General features: G+C 38.8%; 1 protein-coding gene across 3 annotated transcripts in view; it reads right to left on the bottom strand.

Annotated features, from left to right (window-relative positions):
* LOC110908546 (probable LRR receptor-like serine/threonine-protein kinase At1g07650) overlaps positions 1-23,565 on the bottom strand; it is a 58,865-nt gene that overhangs the window by 27,853 nt on the left and 7,447 nt on the right. For 2 of the 3 annotated variants that reach the window (XM_035983581.1, XM_035983586.1), the window contains exons 3-11: positions 17,727-17,798; positions 17,571-17,639; positions 17,403-17,474; positions 17,223-17,294; positions 17,009-17,077; positions 16,439-16,510; positions 16,070-16,141; positions 15,907-15,978; positions 15,759-15,830 (exon numbers count right to left, since the gene is read on the bottom strand). In XM_035983581.1, the coding sequence (XP_035839474.1) occupies positions 15,759-15,830; positions 15,907-15,978; positions 16,070-16,141; positions 16,439-16,510; positions 17,009-17,077; positions 17,223-17,294; positions 17,403-17,474; positions 17,571-17,639; positions 17,727-17,798 (642 nt within the window). The remainder of the gene's footprint in view (positions 1-15,758; positions 15,831-15,906; positions 15,979-16,069; positions 16,142-16,438; positions 16,511-17,008; positions 17,078-17,222; positions 17,295-17,402; positions 17,475-17,570; positions 17,640-17,726; positions 17,799-23,565) is intronic. The other variant, XM_035983591.1, reaches the window with a different exon arrangement.

Below are 23,565 nucleotides of genomic sequence, written 5' to 3'. Positions count from 1 at the left end.
GACTTTAGTCTTCATCAGATCTTTAGTTGAGCAGCAGTTATTGGTCAGCAGTAAGTAAGATCAGCAGATAGGAGGTCATCAGTTGTTGTAATCACTTTCAAGGGGAGAGATATGTATATCAGCATCTGCTTATTCTGGATCCACTGCTCTGATCCAGTTTTGGCTTTAATTATCTGTTCCTCTGATAGGGTTCAATCCCAACAATCTCCCCCTGGAACAGATAATGCCAAAACCCTTCATTATTGTGGATACTTTATTGCCTCATTAACAGTTCCCTTATTTGACCTTTAAATTGTAATTCAAAGTCAAGGGCATCTGTATCTTCATCATCCCTGCTAAGTGGAAGATCAAGGAGATCCTGCAAATCTTCAAGACTACGGGCAAGAGCTTGTTCCCTTGATATTTTCTTCACTTCTCCACCAGACCTGAGCAAGGTCAATACGCATGTCTGTTTGTCAGTTGCCCACTTTTGTATTTTTGAGCCTGGTGGGTTTCTTGGGAGATGTTTATTAGCAGAAGTATTTGGAGAGGCTGGCCTGTTCATCACTGGCTGAGCAGTGGTAGCAGAGCTTTCCAGTTCAAGTTCTTCCTTTAACTTTCTTAATAAGCCTTCTTTTACAATGGCATTTCCAGTAAGAATTTCTTGAACTGTTTCTGCACCTAGCTGGCTTTGACTCCTTCTTTTGTAAAAGGCAGTGCCAGTTGGAGCAGTGTTTTTCCTGATGTGCAGCTTTGTTGGCCTTTTTGAAACCTCTGCTTCAGGATAGTCAGGTTTTTGAGAAATTTTTGGATCTTTCTTTCTTAATTCCTCCAACCTTTTGTAGGTTGACCTGACCAAATCTTCTTTCCATCTAGCAACTTGTCTTTTGGTGCCAAATTCAGCAACAATCAGTTCTTCTTTCATTCTCTTTAGTTCCAACTGCTTTTCAGGTACATTCTTTTTTAACCTTCCCAATCAGGAGGAGTGTGAGTGACTTTCCTTTTTATCATATCTTGAATTCTGGCTGCTTCAGCTTCAAGCTCAGGAACAGTCCACTCTTTGTACATGTGTCTCTCTCCTTTGTATTTCTTGTAAAACATAATGCTTTCAATGTAGTCTTTTTTCAAAGTTTCAGCTGCTCTTTCTGAAATTTTTTGACTGACATTTTTAGCAAAACGTTCTAGGGAACTGACTTGTGTGAGCAGATATTGGTAGTATCTTGAAACTTCTTTGTCAGATTTCCCTTGTGAGTTTCTTTCGAGATATCCTCTGCTTGCTTGGCCTTTAACTTCAAATACTCATCAATATTTTTGGGCCAGGGATATCCTTTGATTGAGGGCAAACTCCTTTTGGCAGGGTCGTCCTCAGTATAGAAGGATTTTATCTCTTCTCTAACAGCTTCCAGTTCAAGAGGAAATTGAACACCTGCAGGAGGTAAGGGTTTGTGCATTGGAACAGAAGAAAGTGGAACTGGTTTTGGTATATTGACAAGAGCTAAGGATGTTGAAGATGTTTGGGATGGTGAAGAGACATCATCTTTGTGAATTAGCCTTCTCCTCTTTATTTGAGGAGGGACTGATGATGTTTTGGATGGAAAGGTGGTTGTAGTGGCAGTGGTTTGTGATAGACTAACAGCTGTTGAAACAACTGGTGTTCCAACCACTGTTGTCTTTACAGCAGATGTTTTAACAACTGCTGTCTTCTGCCTTTTGACAGGAGGTGATTGTGATTTTGGTGGTGATGGTGGTAAAGCAGTGGATGTAGTGTGTGTTGAGGTGGTGTGTGTTGAAGTGGGAGCAGTTGTTGAAACTACTGAAGTACCCACAACAGCAGATACAACAGGAGTTACAACAGCTGTTTTAGGTGGAGGTTTTTGAGCTGACTTTGAACGTCTGACTGGGATGGATTTGGGTAGCCTTCCTCTTCTTGTAGGCTTCTTCTTCTTTTCATCAATGAGATTTTCATCATCTCTTGACCCTGAAGTACCCTGATCCGGATAATCCACCCTGGCTTTCTTTTTGGCCTCTCTATCTCTTTTTACACATGCAAGTGCTTCTGCAAGTGCATTTGTGGTCACATCAATTTTCTTACTCCCATCTGGCAAAGGGATCTGCTTGGTCATATTTGAATTTTCTGGTGCAAGGTAAAGACCATCAGTTATTCCCTTTCTTCTCCACTCCTAAATTTTCTCCCCCTTTTTGGCATTATGTTCAGGGAGTTGATCAATGAAAAACACTAGTGGAGGAGCAGTGCCAGTGGTGTGCAGGATCTGAGTTTTGAGAGCCTTTAGATCAGCCTGAGTGTTCTTGAACCTTGACTCCATTGCATTTCTCAGCTGTTGAACATGTTTTTCATGTTGCTGATCTGCTAGTTGTGCCTGATGATGGAGATAAGGTTGAAAGAGATTCAAGAGCTCATTTGTAGCAGGTGCTTGTTGTAGAGCAGGTGCTTGAGGTGGAACAACAGTGGATTGTACCTTTTATACCTGTAACAACTGTTGGAGCATATTTTTGAGCTGTGCAACAGAGTTATCAAGTTTCTCAACACGATCTGTCAATTTCTGGTACTTTAAATCATCACCCAATTTAATGGGATCATCTGATTTCCCACTATTAGTGGTTTTATCAGTGGTAGAAGTAGGGAGTTTACTCCAAACCTTAACCACTGATGCCCCTTTTTCTTGGTACTGGGGTCTTCTTCCTACAACACTTGACAACCTTTTGATGTTGCCAGTAGGATAGATAAATCCACTGGTGGTTGGAAGAGGTGCTATATAAGGAATTGCCTCCAAGGAAGTCTTATGGATGTAACCACTGTCCAACTGTAAACCTGTAGGTTCAACGGTTGTAGTGGCTGCTTCACTTGGATTAACACAAAGAGTTACTTGTAACTCAATGGGTGTAACCTCCTCAGGCTTTGTTGGTGGGTTAGCAATGGATGATACAACAAGCTCAGTCATTTGTTGAGGGATATTCTCATTGACAGGTGATTGAGAAGGACTGGATAATGCTTGGTTCAAGTCAATTGCATCCAACAATAGTTGTGTTTTTGGTGGAATTGAGGATGTGATGGTGGGTATAGAAAGCGGATTTGCTCCGGACATTGAGCTGTGGATGATGGAGACGAGTGTATCCAGAGCATCATGATGTGGTGGCACTTTGTGTACAACCTGTTCTTTTTGTGAAGAAGCAGGAGGAGTTATGGTTATGGATTGAGATATTTGTACCAACTGCTGTGAGGAAGAAGCAACAGTGGTTTCTTGTGACATTTGTGTTGTCACGGGCATTAACTCTGGTATCTCATCCTCCAGAGTTGCCTGTTTGATTGGTTTGGGGGGTTTTTGATTTTTCTTTTTGGATGGCCTTTTGGGTTTGGTAGGTGTGGGTTTCAAAATAGTTGTTCTGCTGCTTTGATCACCTAGAGCAGTAGGCTCAGCAGCAGATACCTGAAGAGCAGTGGTAGCTGCTAAAGTCTGCTCAGGTACCCCTACTTGTGTTTTGCAAGGTGCTAACATTCTTGAAAATGTTTCAGATGTTAGGCAGTTTATTACAGTTATTTCACCTTGGTTTATTAAAGCCAAATCATCCTTACTGAATTTCTTTTGAAAATAATAGCTTAAAAACCTTGGAAATAGTAAGAATGATCTGCTTTCAACATTATTAACCAAATCTTTAAAGATTTCCAGAGAATAGTTATAATTTTCTTCTTGAAGAATTGCATATCCCAGATTTTGAATCTTTATAGGGATCTCATTAAAAGAAGTGGTTTTGTTTGAAACACATAGTAGGAGAGTATGAAATAGAAATCTTGGTGCAGGAGGAAAATAACCTTTTTCTAAGGTTAGTTTCGTCATCATTGTGGCTTCATACCCTCTTTCAATGAAGTCAATGTGCAACTCGTTTTTAGTGAAGGAAGTTTTACCTGCCTGGTCATCGAGTTGAAAGACTTCAGAGATGGATTGGGGTGTAATGTGGACATCTTTACCCTTTATGGAAGATTTTATTGCAGTTACAATGTCTCCTTGTTTTTCAAGGGTTGCATTCTTCCAAAACTCCCTTTGGGTCGCCAGATAGATTGGTGCGTCGGCGGTGAGCAAAGTTTTGTACTTTGATTTTGCCATGATGGTGATAATGGAATCGAAAACATCGGTGGATCCTGGTTTTGTGAGAAGACCCAGGAGATTGTGAGATTTTTTGAATGGAATTTCAGTGGAGATTGCCTTTTTAGAGGCTGTTTTCGATGATTTTGATGTGGGTTTTGCAGAGGACTTCGATTTTGTCATTTTTGAAACGAATGATCGAAGAAATTTGTGAGAGATGAGAAGAAAAATGCTTTGAGAAGAGAATTTTTAAGAATTCAATTCGACAGTAAAACCCTGTTTTGATGGTGAGTGGGGATGGTATAGGAGAGAGAGTGAATGCTGACGTGGCAGCCGTTACAAAAAGGTCTGACTGCTATGTACTGCCCACGTGACAACCACTGGTGAAAATGAAGGACAATACTTTTGATGAAAGCAACTGATGAAGGCAGTGGAAAGGAAACAGTGGATGATTTTCACTATCAGTGGATAGCATATCAGTGGATAAGACACTGCTTGTGAACAACAGTGGTTATCAAGAAATGAGAGAACAGAGGTTGCCTTTCAGCAGTGGACAACTGTTTTTGTAGGAGAGCAGACTTTTGAACAATCAGTGGTTACGGCAGACTTTTAAGGATTTTAATGAAATTTTCATTTTTAGCTATTTTTAAGGGTGGATTTTTCATTTTCTGAAAACATTTTGTTGCTTTTATTCATAGAAAAACAAGATTTTGCTTGTTATTCCATGTTCAGGATCCCAATCCTAGAGACCAGACTTTCAAAAGTGTCTGTATCAAGTGCTTTTGTGAGCACATCTGCCAGCTGGTCTTTGGTTGGGACATGATGCAGAGAAATCAAACCTTTTTCATAGCAATCCCTCACAAAGTGATGTCTGATGTCGATGTGTTTTGTGGTAGAGTGGGAAACTGGATTTTTGTTGATATTTTCTGCTGCCTGGCTGTCCAGCATGAGTGGTGTCTTTAAGGCAGTGATACCAAAATCCAGTAGCTGATTTTGAAGCCACAGGAGTTGGGTTGTACAGCTTGCAGCAGCAATGTATTCAGCCTCAGCAATGGATGTTGAAACTGCTGCTTGCTTTTTGCTTTGCCAAGAAACTAAGCAATCACCTAGAAACTGGCACCCTCCTGAAGTGGACTTCCTTGTGGTGTGACATCCAGCAAAGTCACTGTCTGAAAAACCTGAAAGCTTGATATTCCCATTAGCTGGATACCAGATACCAAGTGTGGGAGCACCTTTTATGTATCTGAGAATCCTTTTTACAGTAATGAGATTTGATTTTCTGGGAGCTGATTGACTTCTTGGACAGACACATGTTGCAAACATGATGTCTGGTCTAGATGCAGTTAGGTACAATAAAGACCCAATCATGCTTCTATAAAGTGTTTGGTCAATCGGCTCATCCTTTTCATCAGACATGACCAGCTTATTTGTTGCCATGGGTGTGCTGCATGGTTTACAATCATTCATATCAAATTTGGATAAAAGTTCTTTAGCATATTTGCTTTGATGAATGAAAGTTCCATTTTGCAATTGCTGTACTTGGAGACCAAGAAAGCATTGCAGCTCACCCATTGCACTCATTTCAAACTCAGCTGTCATGAGTTCTCTAAACTCTTCACACATTTTGGTACATGTGCTTCCAAAAATAATGTCATCCACATAAATTTGGACAATCATTAAGTCTTTCCCTCTCCATTTAAGAAACAGTGTTTTATCAATGGTACCTCGTTTGAAACTATTTGAGAGTAGAAAGTTGGAAAGAGTTTCATACCAGGCCCTTGGTGCTTGTTTCAAGCCATACAAGGCTTTGTTTAGCCTGTAAACATGATCAGGATAAAATGGATCCTCAAAACCTGGAGGCTGACATACATATACCACTTCTTGCAATGTACCATAGAGGAAAGCACTTTTGATATCCATCTGAAACACGTTCATGTTGTGGTTGACAGCAAAGGCCAGGAACAGTCTAATAGCTTCCAATCTTGCAACAGGGGCGAATGTTTCATCATAATCAATCCCCTCTTCCTGTCTGTAAACTTGAACCACAAGCCTGGCTTTGTTCTTGACAACAATGCTCCTTTCATCTGTTTTGTTCTTGAAGACCCACTTTGTGCCAATGGGACTAACCTCTTCTGGCAGTGATACAAGCTCCCATACTTGTTGTCTTTTGAACTGTTGGAGCTCTTCTTGCATAGCTTCTACCCAGCTGTTGTCTTTTAGTGCCTCTTGGTACTTGACTGGCTGATGGAGTGATAGAAAACCAGCAAAAAGACAAATGTTTTGGGTTTGGCTTCTTGTGAGCACCCCTTCATTGATGTTGCCAATGATTTGATCAGGTGGATGAGATCTCAAGAATTAGATCTCCTTGGTATGGTATGATGGCATTTGTTGGTGAAGGCTGCAAATGTGTATCATCTGAGCTAACCACTGCTGCTGACTTTGATGACCCAGCAGTGGCTTCAAAAGGTGGTGGAATGGGTGGTAATGAAGTGGACCACTGCTGACTTTTATCCACTGTTTGAGGACTTTTGTCAGCAGTGTTTAAGGATGTGAAAGCAGTGGTAGATGGGCTACTTTGGTCAACAAATGTTGAGGTAGCAGTGGTTGAGCTTTGGCAGCTGTTTTGAACAGCTGGTGCTTTTCCCTTTGTGGCAGACCTTTGAGGGATGATGACTTCATACCCATAGTCTGGTGTTGTATCCTCTGATGGACCTGCACTGTTAGTCTTGACAGCAGTATTTTCAAAAGTGAATTTTTCAAGATCAAACAGATCAGCAGGATTTGCTGGGATTTTCATTGATGAAAGTTCATTGAACTTTACATCCAAAGTCTCCTCCACTACCTTGGTCCGTGCATTGAAGACTTTGTAGGCCTTGGCAGTGGTTGAGTATCCCAGAAAATAACCACAATCAATTTTAGCTGCTAATTTTGAAATGGAATCTTTTAAGTTCAAAATAAAGCATGGGCAGCCAAATACCTTGAAGTATGAGATCAGTGGTTTGATTTTATACATAATTTCATAGGCAGTCTTTTTGTGCCTAGGGTTTATTAAAACTCTGTTCTGGACATAGCAAGCAGTGTTTATTGCCTCTGCCCAGAAAGTTAATGGCAAACCTGAATCTGCAAGCATGGTTCTGGCAGCCTCAATCAAAGTTCTGTTCTTTCTTTCAACAACCCCATTTTGCTCTAGTGTTCTAGGGATGCTGTACTGCCTTACAATCCCTTTCTTCAAACAGAAGGCATCCAACTCCCTATTTTTAAATTCTGTGCCATTGTCACTCCTAAAGCTTTTCACTGGAAGGTCAAATTGCTTTTCAACCTGTGTCACAAAGTCTTGCAAAATGCCTGCAGTTTCATCTTTGGAGTGCAAAAAGAAAGTCCATGTAAACCTAGAAAAGTCATCAACTATAACTAAACAATATCTTTTCTTTTTAAGGCTCATGACTTGAACTGGGCCAAACAAATCCATGTGTAGCATTTGCAAACACTGGGTTGTTTTGGACTCTTCAATGGACTTGTAGGAACTTTTATGTTGTTTTCCTTTTAAACAGGAAATGCAATGTTCAGGACATGAAAACAATTTTTGTGGTAGGCCTCTTACCAAACCATTTTTTGAAATTTATGTTATTGTCTTAAGATTTGTGTGTCCCAGTCTTCTGTGCCAAAGTTCTGTCTCTTTGTTAGAGGCAACTGAGAACAGACAAGCATCAGCTCTGGGACACTCTTTAGACATGTCAACAACATAAACATTGCCACTTCTTTGAGCAACAAGTTTAGTTTGACCATTTTTGATTATTGCTTCAATCTTTTTGACCATTTCTAGTCCAACAATCCTACAACAATCTCTTGTGAAGAATGACCCAAACCCTTTGTCACTCATTTGAGATACACTCAGAAGGTTGAATTTTAGATTGTCTATTAGATTGACATTTTCAAATTTTACATTGCCAGATTGCACTGTTCCAGACCCCAGAACCTTCCCTTTACTATTATTTCCAAAGGATATATCACCCCCACCATGGATTTTAAAGTCTTTGAGGAGGGCTTTACATCCTGTCATGTGCCTGGAGCCTCCACTATCTACATACCAAAGACTATCAAAGCATGCAGAAGCTCCCTGCACATGAAGTAAAAGGATTAGTTCATTAAGGACTCCAAAGCCAACAGGGCTTTGGATGGAGTCTCAACAGTGTCTGGTATGGATGTAGTGTGATGGACAGTGGTTAAGTGAGGGGTTTGGACAGTTTTAGTACTGTTTCTCGCTAACCACTGTTGAGGGTCTTGCCCAATCACCTGCTGGTAACCGAAAGGATGCCTATTCACTCTGGGTTTAGAGGTCCTTTTGTAGACCTCATAAACGTGTAGAATCCTTTGGTAGGACTGTTTTTCCTTGCCTTTTCTGAATTGATTGGCAGGAGGTGCATCAGTAACCTGAACATCTCTTTTGACAGATGTTTGGTTCAGCTGTTTTGTGACAGCTGTTTGAACGGGCACAAACAGTGGTTGTTTCTTTGTGAACTTGACAGATGGTGATGATGCTGATGAACTCAAGGATGTTTTAGCCATGTACTCATTCTTCTTTTCATTGAAGTTTTTGAGATACACACACGCTTGAGTTTTATGGTTTGTTTTACCACAAACACTGCAACTTTCAGCTGAAGTAGTGACACTTGTTTTGGTTAAATCATAAGCTTTTAAGTGGAAACAATCTTTTGTTAGATGGTTCCTCTTCTCACAGAATTCACAAAACAAGTTATCAATTTTTTCTTTCTTCTTCCTCTTTTCAGACTCCTTTGTAGCAGAGGTTTTGACCACTGCTGGAATGTCCTTAAGAGGAATGACTTTAGCTTTTGGAGCCTTAACACCATCAGTTGATGTAAAGTCCATTAGCTTGAAATTTTCAAGAATATCACACTCATCAGACCATTTTGGTTTAAATTGATGATTCTCAATCTCCTAAAAAACAGAGGGGCCCATTGGTCTGTCAAGTGTGATTTTGTTACCAAGTTTGTCAGTGATTTTCACTTCTTGGCCATTCTTGTTTGTGGGGATGAACTCAGCAGTTACATCAGTGGTTGAAATAGATTTTTCAAAAGCAGTGTTTTCATCATCATGTTTTCTATAACCAACCCCAAATTTCACATTGCTTTTTATTTGTTTCTCAAGCATAACCTCATACCCTTTGCATGATTCCACCCATCTCTCACATGTGATCTGGGTGGATTCTAACTCCTTTTTTCAAACTTGGTATTTTTCTACCATAGTTTGGAGTTGGGTTTTGGTTATGCTTTGCTCTTCTTTCATGCTGCTAATCTCTTTTTTCCTTTTCAGTCAACTTGTTTTTAAGTTCTTTTAAAGATCTTTCAAATTTGACTTCATCAGTTAAGATTTTGTTCCTAAGGTTTTCATTCACCTCTTTGATGTTAGCAAAAGCAATAATGCAATTGTCAGAACATAGTTTTTCTAGAACTTGAGGTGATACCTTGGCAGCAGCCATCATTGCACAATCACACTGAGGATTCTCTTCATCACCAGCTCTCTCTTCTTTCTCACCTGCCTTTTCTTCTTTCTTGTCTTCTTCAGACCATAGATCTGTCAGTGGTTCAATCAGGGTACCTGAACTTTCTCCCAACAGTACTTCATCAGCCACAGCAGTAACCACTGCTTCAGTCACCTCTTCCACTGTTTCAACATTCAGCTGTTCCTCTTCAGATTCAACCCCCTCTTGTATTGACTCTAATGTCATCAAAAAAAAATCATTGTGAGAAGAGTCATTTGAAGCATAGAGTGCAAAATTTTCATCATTAAGAGTTTCAGGCAAACTGCTCCAATCAACAAACTCTTGAGTAAAGAAACTTTGTTGATCTGGTTGTGTTACTACTGGAGCAGTGGTTTGTGGTGCAGATTGTACTTGTGCCTGTGGAGCAGGGGTTTGAACATATTGGATCTGTGGAGCAGCTGTTTGAACATAATGCACTGGCACAGGGGCAACAACATAGTGAGCAGTGTTCACATGTGCTGCTGGGGCATATTGGGCATAGTGCACAGTGTTTTGACTTTGAGGTCTAGGATTTGAACTAGGGTGAGTGACTATGGGACCAGTTGTTTAACTCCTACACTCTCTAGCAAAGTGTCCTAACCTGTTACACTTATAGCACTTGATTTTCGATTTATCCAACCCAACCCTTAGATTCCCATGCAACCCTGGGAATTTTCGCCCTGTCCTCTTATAAAACTTGCTAGTTCTAACACTTAGCAAGGCCAGTTGGTGCAGGATGTCGATTTCCTCTAGGTCAGTGGGGTCAAAATGCTGAAGATCATTTAGTTCAAAGCTTAAATTGTCTGACATCTGGTTTTCATTTGCAGTAAATGCATAGCCTGTAGAGTGAGGATCAGGGTTGTTAAAATTTGCACCAGTAGTTATGTCAATGAAGTGATCATAACCCTGATCCTTACCACTACCACCAGATTCTTCTTGACCCAGAAGAGCAGTGTTACCGAATGAATAATCATCAACGGTTTTCCCTGACTCTTGTAACTTCCTTTTCTGGTTCAACTCCCTTTCAAAGGTCAGGAGTCGACCATGGAGTTGGGTCAAGGTCAGATCCTTGAACTCAGGTGCAGTTCTGGTGACAATAGCTATGGTGTCCCATTTTTCTGGCAGTGATCTGAGGAACCTGCTATTTTGAGTCGAGTTTGCAAACGTGACATTAACAAGCCTCAGTTCACTGATGAGACAACTGAAACGCTCAAATTGTTGCGTCAGTGATTCACCTTTAACATGACAAAATGTTTCATACTGTTGGTTCAGGATTTCCCTATTGTTTTCTATGACCTCTTCGGTACCTCCAAACTGTTCCTTAAGCGAGTCCCATAACTCTTTGGAACTGTTACAATGTAACAGTCCAGCATATATTTCGTTGAGCAGCGCTGATGCTATGATACTAAATGCTTTAGCATCTAGTTCAAATTTTTGATAATCTGTTTCAGTATAATATTCGACAGGTTTTGGCACAAATTTTTTAGCATCTTCAGCGCTTGGCACTGTAGGAACATGAGGACCAAAGACGATAGACCTCCAACAACCTGTGCTTTGTTGAGCGAGGATGTGACCCATCCTCCTCTGCCAGATGTTGTACTCATTTCTTTTTAGCATAGGTGGTTTAAAAAGAGAGCCAATGTTGTTTTTATCGTCCTGAGATTGTGACGTCATTCTTGTTGTTTTACAGGTACTGAGAAATCAACTATAATGGTGATTAATCCTTACTCTGTTTTTCAACGACGAACAAACGATCAGTATCAACTGTTTTGAGCTGAACTATTTACGTCAAAATGATTGTTAAATCAAATTTGACTGTTCTAGCTTTGATACCAATTGTTGGACCTGAGTTTCCTTTTGATTGTATTTTTTGTTTGAAGTTAAGATGAAAATGGATGAGTTGTGCAGCGGAATTAAAATGGAAACAAACTTTGCATACAATCAAATGAGAGTAATACTTTAATCAAACATCTTTTACACAATGAACCGAAAGATTGAATTTAATTTCAACAACGATTACAAAGATAGATGTATGAATGCAAACTCCCCCTCAGCCCGAGCTCAGTAGTTTGTTCGTGCAAAGAAGACGAATGATGTAAAGAGCTAATAGAACAGTACAAAGTACTGAACTATTTATAGGCACTTGCAAACTACTGAGCATCTTAGCTGACGTCACCATGAAAGTGACATCTAACCTCCTAACAAACTCTAACCTCTGATCTATACAGACACTGCTTATGTTAACTACTGCTAATACATTCTATTACAAACAGACTTTAGAACAACTGCTGCAACATTCTACTGTTGTGAACCCAGCAGCACTTGTCCGGATCAGCAGTGCTTGACTCAAGGCAGTAGATTGAATCAGCAGGACTTTAGTCTTCATCAGATCTTTAGTTGAGCAGCAGTTATTGGTCAGTAGTTAGTAAGATCAGCAGATAGGAGGTCATCAGTTGTTGTAATCACTTTCAAGGGGAGAGATATGTATATCAGCATCTGCTTATTCTGGATCCACTGCTCTGATCCAGTGTTGGCTTTAATTATCTGTTCCTCTGATAGGGTTCAATCCCAACAACCACTTTCAACCAATCAGATTATGCCAACTAAAAGGGTGTTTTGGTCTTTTACCTCAAATGTCTAATCTCTCACACTCTCTCTCTTCAATTATTTCCATCAGAAATGTCTATTCCTCTTTTTTATTGTCTCTCTCTTCTCTCATCCTTTATTCAAATAGCAGAACTTCATTTTTTAAACCCATTTTCATCTCTCTCCTATCTGATGAAGAAATCTTCATCATCTTCACCGATGAAACCCTCAGCCTCCTTCTCCGGCGAACCCTCATACTCTGGCAATCCCACTCCTACTCCGGCGACCCCACCCCCCAATCGTACTCCGGCGACCACCGCCACCATCATCACCGCTCCAATTTGGGGGTAGTGACCACCGCCGCCATCATCACCGCCATCATTACTGCCCTCGTTTATCGGAGATTAAACCTTGGTCGCCGCCGCCGTCTCCTCCGCCACCGTCCGACGCCAGCCAGGTAGTCGTAATGTGTGTTTTTTTTCTTGTTTTCAAAGACAAGTTCTTCTGGTTGTTCTTCATCTGAGAGGTTTAATGGTGATTATGATGTGGAAACCCACACATGAGCCTTGTTCTTCATCTAAGAGATTAATGGCGATGATGATGTCGGTGGTGTCGGCGATGTTGGTGGTGCCGGTGGTGCCATCGACGTCGATGGTGCCGAAGTTTGAGTGGTGGCTAGAGGTGGTGCCGGTGATTGAGTGATGGCTAGAGGTGGTGCCGGTTTTGGGGGGTGAAGGAAGAGGTTTTTTTGGGGGTGGTGGCTACTAGGTCAAACTTTCTTGTGTTGTTGGGGGTTGATTGAGTTGGGGGTTTCTTTGATTCTGATTATTTTGGTTTGGGATTCTTTGATTCTGATCTTGTGGTTGTTGGTGGGCGGGTGAACGATGGGTGAATCTGGGTTTGAATCTAGGTTTGAATGATGTTCATGTTGAATTAGGGTTTGAATGATGTTTTTGGGAACTTTTTGATTCTGTTGAATCTGGTTTGAATGATGTTCTGTTTTTGAATGATGTTCATGTTGAATCTGGGTTTGAATGATGTTCATGTTGAACCTGGGTTTGAATGATGTTCATGTTGAATCGGCGGTGATGATGCAAAAAAAAAAAAAAAAAAAAAAAAAAAACTGACGATGGCGCGACAAGGACGGTGGAAGGTAGGTTTTTGAACCTGCAACCCCACTTTTGCAACCTCTGATTATCGGAAAATCTAAGCCGAAAATTCGTTTTTTTTTTTCAAGAATCCACTCGTTCCTTTTTGTTTTTGTTTGTTGGGGTTTTTTTTTTGAGGCGTCGATGATGATAGCAACCTATCTGCGACACCTCCCCGAGTGTGCGATTTTCTGGGTGCTTTCGGTTTTGCGTAAAAACGTTTTTGTAAAAAAAAGTTAAACCGTAAACTTTTTAACGTAAAACGTAAAAACGTAAAACGTAAAAAGTTTTAGGTAAAACGTAAATTGTAATTTTTTTTAGTAAAACGTAAAAAGTTTTACGTAAAACGTAAAAAACCGGCGCGTAAAACGTAAAACAACGTTAACGTAAAAAACCGGCGCGTAAAACGTAAAAAAACGTTAACGTAAAAAACCGGCGAGTAAAACGTAAATAACGTTAACGTAAAAACGGTGTTAAAAAAGTTAACGTAAAAACCCGACGCGTAAAACCTAAAAAAAAAACGTGCGCGTAAAACGTAAAAAAAAACTTTAACTTAAAAATCTGGCGCGTAAAACATAAAAAAACATTAACGTAAAAAACCGGCGCGTAAAACGTAAATAACGTTAACGTAAAAACCGGACGTAAAAACGGCTCTTCAAAACGTTTTTTTTAACAAATCTTAAAAAAAGTTATTACAAAAATCTGATTTTCAAAAAGTTATTTACCAAAAAATTTGTTTTCTTAATAAAAAAAATAAATTTAAGACAAAAGGTAATTAATGAATAGGACAAAAAAAAACAATTAAAAATAATATATATAAAAAGACAAAAAAAAGCAATTTTACTTATATACTCTTTTGAATTAAAATATTAAAGACATAATAAGACAAAAAATCTATTTAATATTAATTTTAACTACTTTTAATCTTGTCCATCCATCTTCTTGATCTAATGGTTAAAAGTGGTTCTCATGGTTCTTACAACTGGAGGTGGTTTTCATTTTAGCGGCCCCATATATATATATATATATATATATATATATATATATATATATATATATATATATATATATATATATATATATATATATATATATAGGGTTGGGCTATATAGAAAACCCTATCTATATAAAAAAACCCTAGAAAACCCAACCTCCCGACATTTTTTTTTTGAAAAAAATAACACATGTAATATACATGTTTTTAAGACTTTTGGGCCAAAAAAAATAAAAAAAAGCGCCGAAGGGATAATTTTAAAAAAAAATTCAGCAATTTCTGTCTTTCTTGCCTAACACATGTTAGGCACTGAAATTTGTTTATTTTTTTTTAAAAAATCCCTTCAGCGCTTTTTTTTATTTTTTTTGGCCCAAAACACTCTAAAACATGTATATTACATGTGTAATTTAAAAAAAAATGTCGGGGGGTTGGGTAAAAATGGGGGGAGATTTGGGTTTCCAGAGTTTTCTACCTAAATGAGGGTTTTCTGTCTAGCATTGTCCTATATATATATATATATATATATATATATATATATATATATATATATATATATATATATATATATATATATATATATATATATATATATAGGGTAGGGGGGTAGGGTTCAAGAGTGAACCATATTGTTTTTGTGAACAAAATGAACAAATCTTGTCCATTGATTTAGGAGATCTTGAGATTTATAATAATGACAATTTCCTAATTATTTATGTGTAGAAAATAAATGAAAAGGGTATAAGTGTAAATTATTAACTAGTTCTCTTTCCAATTAAATATTTAATTACATTCTCCCTCTTCATTTCTCTCACCAATTAACTAATTTATTAATTTAAAAATAAACACAATTACTATTCAGCCAACCTGTTTTATACACATATGTATATCCATTTTATACACATGCTTACATATGTAATTTGAATAATACATATGTGTACTTTGAGTATCCAATACAATTACATATGTGTATAAACCATTTATTAGTTCTGTTTATGTATATTTTATACACAGTTTCTATTCAACCAAACTGTTTTATACACATATGTATATCTTTTTTATACACATACATACACATGTAAATTAAAAAGTACATATATGTAAATATGTCATGAGAAAAGGTATAATCTCTACAAAATAGGAAACATGTAACTGAAATCAAGAATTCAAACAAAATGATTTAAATAGGAAACGTGTAACTGAAATCAAGAATTAAAACAAAATGATTTAAATCTAATTTATGAAAATTAAAGGTAAATTTACAATCATATCCTTTTAATTAAAAAACAAATGGATGGCTGAGATTAGTTCACTCTGTTCACAAACAAGGATGTTGTTCACTCATTATCCTGACCCTATATATATATATATATATATATATAATAGAAGCAAGGAACATCGTCAGAATAACTTACAGAACATGAAGATGTCTCAAATTCCCAATATAGTTAGGAATTGTCCCATGGATCAAACAATTCCTGAGGATCCTGGAATTAAATGTAGTTAATATCTTCACTTGAGTACTAAAAATAGGGAAGAATCCAACCAGAAGAAAATGCTCACAATGTACGTAGTTCTGTCATTTTCTCTACTGATGGAAAGGTAGACCTTTGTACTTTTAGGTCACTTATTTTCCTGTACACCAAGATAAGTATAGCCACCTCAATCAATAGAGATAATCCCCCCTCTCCAAATAGAAAACACACCCAAGTGGAAAAAGTCGTACAGATTATCCAATTGTGTTAAGAGAGAGATACTAGAAGGAATGGGCCCCTCGAATGAAGAACCTAGTAGTTCCCTACATCGAAAACCAAATGTTGATGCATTTCAGACTAGTACATCCATAACGAGTGGTAGAAATATCCAGCGTTATAAATGAAGAAAAAAGCTTTGAGAAATGGCATAAAAAAGTTCATGTGGTATAGACATCGGATTTCCACCTATAAAAATGTTTGGACCTAAAAATATATATTTCTCTTAACTTAATCTTGTAATTTAACCAGTTTTCATCCGGACTCTAAGATGCCACACCAAAAGAAGTCAACATGATCAAGATTACTAATACATAAGTTGTCATTTCATCATAGGATCTTACAATTTCGTAATTTGTGTCCACCTGCTAATAAAGCTGGGTATCTTTCCAGTGAAATTGTTGTCACTTATCCGCCTAAAATATGTAACAAATTCATAAAGTTAAGTAACCTGTTGAACGTTTGCGGATGTGAAACGATTTCTATACCACCAAAATATATTGATTTTAACCACTTTGCGCTTACAAAAGACGTAGAAAACGAGTTGACATAGTGCATTCATATCCCACTCTTCTTCTTCGTCTACATAATTTAACTAAAACCCACACCTTTCTTTAAAAAAAATATTTTATAAAATCCTCACACATCTCATTCTGTACTCATATCTTTATTTTACTCACAAACACTTATATTATTATTATTTTTTTCTTATATACTCACAAAAAAAAATATAGAGGCTTGATTTTGAGTCTCTAAACATAGTGAGTTGCTTTTGTATTCTCTAAATTGCTCTCTATTATAGAGTGTGTGATGTAATGGTATTTTGGATGGTTTTTTTAAATTTGAGGGTACACATAAAAAATATGGAATACCCTCTCTCTATTATCATTCAAGTTTACAAAACTTGTACTCACAGATCATTCAAGTTGGTAAGGTTTTCAATTGCAACGGAGAGCCCTCTGAACTTATTTGAAGATAAAAAACTGGGAAACAAAGTTGGAAGTTGTACATGAATATGTTGGCTATTTTATGCAAAATTTGAGAAAAGTATACAGTTTTGATCTATTATTTTTCCCAGTAGGGTTGTTAAAAGCATAAACATAGATGTTATAGGTAAAAATTGAGTACAGTCTCTCCAAATTGTTCAGTTTTGAGATATGTTCAGGTATGAGGCCTGAAAAGTCATTTCCACGTATGTTCCTGCGGAAAATGAAGTAATTCACAGTTAAGCTACATCATATTTATATAATTCTTCTTCATTATTATATCAAATACTCCAACAACTAAAGAAGTGGTTATGTGGCTTACAAATACTGAAGGGAGGTTATCGAGGTAAGAGTGGTTGGAAATGGTCCAGATAACCGGTTGTCCTCGAGGGTTCTGCATAGTTACATAATTAGAATTTAACATATATGATAAGCTATCACACTTAAATAATGATTTTACTGCTAATGAGGTTATATAATGTGTGGTTACAATGTGATTAGGCGCATGGTAGCCCATTCAGATGGTATAGTTCCTTTGAGGTAGTTCTGCCCTACATCCCTGCATTAATAAAACAATAGGATTGTCATTTCACTAACATTAAAAGAATGTATTGATTATATGTTATCAAGCTGACGGTTTTCTTACAAGACTTCCAGCTTCAGGAGCTTGGTAAACTCCACTGGGAGAGCAGTTGAAACATTCTCGGATATTATGTATCTGGGTTGTTAAAGAAATATAAACATCAAATTTCAGTGACTAAAAATTTAAAATTCAGAGTCAAATGCTGAATTCCACTAATAAAAAGTCAATGTAATAATTCATATGGCTGCTCAACCTATTTGGAGTCACAAAGAGAAATAAAAACTAGGGCCCTTCCTAAAAATTTAACAATTTAAATGGCCAAATTCATCCTTTGGATTTTGATTTGACATAGAAATATAAGAAATAAAAGTATGCAATTACCTTAAAAGATTATTGAAACCCAAAACACATAGTCGAGAAATAATTAAAGAAACATGAACAAATAAGAATAATTGTTGATGATGATACCTACTTTTATCCCTGCCACCGGCTGCCGCCGCCGCTAGGGTTTTTATCGCCGACACCACCAACTCGCTATAGTTTCGCAGCTTTGCTCCAGGGCAACCAACCGGGTACCGCCACCGCCACCTAACCCAAATTAGGGTTTTGTTAGCCGTTGCCGCCTACCACCTTGCCAGAACCGCAGAATCGTCGCCGCCGCTCAAACAGAAGGGTTTCTGTACTGATTTTCGCTGCTACGATTTTCGGTCTTTCTGCACGTTTTTTGAGGTCAGATTTCAGGTTTGTTTTTCAGTTTATTCTCACACGTTGCAAAGATGACTAAAGATGACTGATGCTTGAAAGTCAGAATTGTGAAGTTTGATGGAAAATTTCAGATGGTGGAAGATGTAAATCAAGGATTGCTAATACAGAAGGATCTGGGTGCAGCCCTTAGAGCCTCCTCCTGCACTGCACCTGTAACGAAAGAGTGGACATCCATTGACAAGAAGGCTATGTCAACTATCAGGCTCACTCTTTCTATGAATGTTGGTTACAATATTTCTGAACAAGGAATCATAGAGGCTTTGTCGAATATGTATGAGAAGTTGTCTCCTGCCAACAAGGTGTTTCTGATAGGAGAGTTAGTCAACACCCGTATGAAAGAGGGAAATTCTATTATTGAGCATATTAATTTGTTTAATTCTCACTTGTCTGGTTTGGATTCAGTAAAGTTCAAGATAGATGATGAACTGCAAGCATATCTGCTTTTATCCTCATTACCTGACAGGTTAGGAACTATCATTGCAGTCATGGAACAAGTGATGAAGGGTCGAACAGCCTGGTCGATCGAACAACAGGTTCGATCGAACGGGTTGTTCGTTCGGCTAGACAATCCGTTCGGACAGTCTGTTCGATCGGCCGGTAGGCACGATCGGCTGGACTGTTCGAGTGGATTGTTTCTTCCTTTAAGTAAGATGTGTTTGTGTATGATGGTTTGAACTTTTGAGGTTTTCGTTGTAGTATTTGAGAACACTGAAGTGCTCTTACCTTTCAGATCGATCGATCGAACGGTCTGTTCGATCGGCCGGCTCAACCGATCGGTTAGACACTTCGATAATGAGTCCTCAGCTGGATGTTACTCGATCGAACAACATGCTCGATCGGGTGGCACTCCATACTACGAACGAGTTGTAAAATCGATTAAGTGTTGAAGCATAGTATCTCATGATCCGATGAGTAATGTTTACCAAACGGCTCGTTCGATCGAACATCATCTCGTTCAATACCATACTTCGTGAAATTGTCAAAGTGTGGGGCCATATGCTAGCCGATCGGCTGGCCTGGTCGATCGGCTGACATGTCCGATCGGTTGGGCTGTCCGTTCGAACAGCCTAACCATTCGACCAGCATCCTGACCTGGTCGGCCTGTTCGTCTAACACTTGGCTGTTTTGATTATTTGACGTTATATTGAGGTAGTTTGACAACGAGCTGAACCAGGGAACCTTCGTTTTTATTTGTTCCTCCTGCTCGGACAGGAATCACCCAAGTCCGGCCGGTGAACGGTTCGGAATGGCGGTTTGACGTTTAACCCGAAGTCGGTGAACCTCGTAGACAGAACCCGAATCTTGAACCACACAACCATTGGAATGATTAGTGAGTTGGCTCAAGTTCCGTTTCTACCGGTTTGAAGGCATTGAGTGTAAAAGAGTTGAAAGAAAGTTGGAATTCCTTCTTTCAATCCTTCACATCTTGTAAATGTTTAGATCTTTGATAGATCTTTACTTGTTTATGTGGAAATCAGTTAGATCCGAGCTATTCATGGTGGATTGAGGCCAAAACATGATGTTCTTGAAGAACACCATGATGACATCATCCTAGAATGCTTGGATCTTGATGATTTCACGGTTAGAAATCAAGATTTGAAAGATAGAAAGGTGTAGGAGCATGTTTTGATCAAGAAAGTACAAGATTTAGGATGAAAACTTACCGAAATCGGAAGAAATCTGAGAAAAGATGAGGAGCACGAGCTGGTCGGTTAGAGAGTTTCCAAAAGTAGAAAGAATGACAATGACAACCCTATTTATAGGCTCCAAAAGAGGAAAGGCATCCCGATCGGACAGCCTGCTCGATCGGACTGTTCGCCCGATCGGCTGGGCTGTTCGATCGGCTGACAGCCTGATCGATCAACAGCCTGGTTCGAGTGTTCGGTGCGACGATTTTTGATATTTCGATTTCGATTGAATACGATGGAGTTCCTATTCAAATTACTTTTAATCCCAACCACTATATCTAACATACAATCATCTATATTTCACAATATCCTTACGTTACCATTCGTCATAATTCGATTTCGATTACATTCGATTTGAGTTTCGAGTTTCGATTCGAGTCTCGATTGATTCGATTGAATACCACACAAAACATAAAGTAAGCACGCACAGGTAACACATAAGGCACACATACACGTATAACAACATAACACCAAATTCGCATAGTTCGAGTCTCGAGTTCGATTGATGATTTGATTAGCTTGATTTGTGATTGATTAACTTTATCGCATTGTTACTTCCTACTATTCATAGTCATAAGTCGGTTCGTGTTGATTAAACATTCGATTACTTCGATTCATTCTGATTAACAACACTTTCTCCACATGATACAAATAAAACATAAAATTGACTAATTACAGTCAAAGAAATCAAAGTTGACTTGGACTTTGACTTTGACATTGACATTCGAAAACACGGGGTGTTACAAAACACGCTGAATTCAATGAAGCAGAGCTATACAAAGACAAGAATATGGAAAAGTCAGAGGTTAAGAAAGAAGTGGTTGAGTTTGACACTGACGGTCAAAAGAATGAACCGATTATAGAACCCGAATCAGATTCTGAAGACCACACAGGACCAGAGTTTGAAGGTGGATATAATAAGACAAGAGAAGTCTCTAACAGTGGGAGCTCAGATCATGAAGTAAAATAGCCTCCACAGCAGCCTGACAGAGAATTGGGTCAAGAGATGCAACATAGTTAGTAAGCCGCCTAATAAATGCAATCCTTCAGTTAATTATATTCTCTTGACATAAACCGATGAACAAGAAAGCTACTCTGAGGCAATCAAGATGAAGGATTTTCTCTAGTGGGCGCATGAAATGAAGGATCAGATGAGCTCTTGAGATAAACACAAGACTTGGGTCTTAGTCAAGCTTCCGCCAGATAAAAGAGTTTTACAAAATAAATGGGTCTTTAGGGTCAAAGAAAAACACAATGGGTCTAAAGGGTACAAAACCTGTTTAGTAGTTAAGGGGTTTCAGTAGAAGAAGGAAGTTGATTATGATGAGATTCTCTCTGATGGTGAAGATGACTACCATCAGGTTGGTTCTTAGTATTATAGCTGCATAAAAGTTGCATCTAGAGCAGCTAGATGTGAAAACAACTTTTCTGCATTGTGACCAAGATGAACACATTTATATGGCACAACCTGAGGGATTCAAGGTTGTTGGAAAAGAGAATCGGGACTGGAAACTGAAGAAGAGTTTATATGGTCTTAAACAGGCAACCAGACAGTGGTACATGAAGTTTGATGACTTCATGGAGTGATCAGAGTAGCAGGGTAGCTATCTGAAGAAATTCAGTAGCTTTTATATCATATTATTATTGTATGTTGATATGTTAATGATACGTTGATTGCAGGATCTGATAGGAAGGAAATAAGCAAGTTAAAGAAGCAAATGTCCAAAGAATTCGAGATGAAGGATTTGCGTCCATCCAGACAGATACTCAGGATGAGTATAATAAATAGAAGCAAGAAGGATGGCTCAATGACACTATCCCAGGAGAAGTAAATCGGGAAAGTGTTAGAGAGATTTGGTATAAACAGTGAGAAGACCAATCCTAGAAACACGCCTTTACGAAGTCACCTCAAGCTTGCCAAAGATCAGTGTCCCAGAACAAAAGAAGAAAAGGCTGATATGACTATAGTTCCGTATGCATTTACTGTAGGAAGTTTAATATATGCTAAGGTATGATAATGCCCGGTGTATGTAAAATGTTTACGAGTTGGAATGGTTTGGGGGAGTAAGGTAGAATGGTATTACTCGATCCGAGAACTAAGAACTGGTACTCAACTGCTACTTCCAACTAAAATAGATTTAATAGAATTTACACATGAGTTTAGAAATATACATGAGTCCGACGTGAGATGGTTAGTAGCTCCCATGTCCATGATCCATTGTGCGTCAGGCGGATCCATAGACATAGCTTCAACGGCTTTGCCTAATTTACTTTACTTCTTCGGTCGGTTCACTTCTGTGATGTGGGCCTGTGCATGGGCCGATGAAGAAGACGATTGAGTGGGCATGTTCGATTGTTCCACGGGGAAGCCGAACCTGCTTGAGTTGGATAGGGGCTAGGCCGTGGAGCAGCCCAGTGGGATTGAGCCCAAACTGGAGGCATCTGCTGGTATTGGGTCTGTGCCTGGGTCAACGTCCATTGTTGATGTGGCTGATGAGATGGCCCAGAAACCTTATTAGGCCCAACTGAAGTCTGATGTGGCCTAGAAGCCTGATTAGGCTCGTTCCTGTGTCCACGATGTTGATGCTGATTTTTAGGCCCACAAGTAGAAGCAGATCTACGCCCTGATTGACGAGCAAGGTGTTTGGGATTTGAGTTACGCCTATTGGTTTGATTCTGAGTGGGAGCAACTGCAGCCATGGCTTCCGGGGAGGAGTTCTGATCACGAGCCGATTGCTGTGATTGCTTGAGCTGTAACATGCTACATGTCGTTTCCAGGATGGGAAGCTAGGATGGGAGGCTTTGATTGATGAACGAGCCAGCCAACTATATCAAATTCCAATGGTAGACCACAGACCAGTTGAAGTACAAAGCATTTTTCATTCACCGGGCATTGGACATCATTGAGTAATCAGAGAGCTCTTTGAGTCGCTGACAATAGGCATCTAGAGAATGATCACCGAGTTTAAGATTGTTGAACTCGTGTTCCAAGGCAGCGGCCCTAGCTCCTTTGTTGTTCAAGAATATGTTACCGATCTTGTTCCAGGCCTCAAGTGTGGTGGTATCTGGTTCGAGAAGCAGATTTTCGGACAATGTTCCGTAAATCCATTGTAACACGATAGCATTGATATGATCGACAACCTTATAGCCACACGCATGGAGTTGAAAACGCTTCACCCAAGACGAGTGCGACATCTTTGTTCCGTCAAGAACACACACCTTTTTCTGAATGTCGGTGACGGTGTAGATGGGATGAAAGACATTGGCTTTGGGATTGGATCTTGCTTTTCACCCATGGATGCGATACGTTAAGACGGGAAAAGAATTGGATAGGAAAAGGGTTCGATAAGCAGGCTCAGGGTTTAATAGGTATAAAGCAAGTGTGTTATGATACCACGTAAATGTTTGAATATTCCGATGATCTTTATTCACACTCACAATCAAATATA

This window comes from Helianthus annuus, chromosome 2 (assembly GCF_002127325.2).
Source record: "Helianthus annuus cultivar XRQ/B chromosome 2, HanXRQr2.0-SUNRISE, whole genome shotgun sequence".
NCBI lineage: Eukaryota > Viridiplantae > Streptophyta > Magnoliopsida > Asterales > Asteraceae > Helianthus > Helianthus annuus.
The sequence above is the reverse complement of the archived record's forward strand: the minus strand, read 5'-3'. Positions and strand labels throughout refer to the sequence as shown.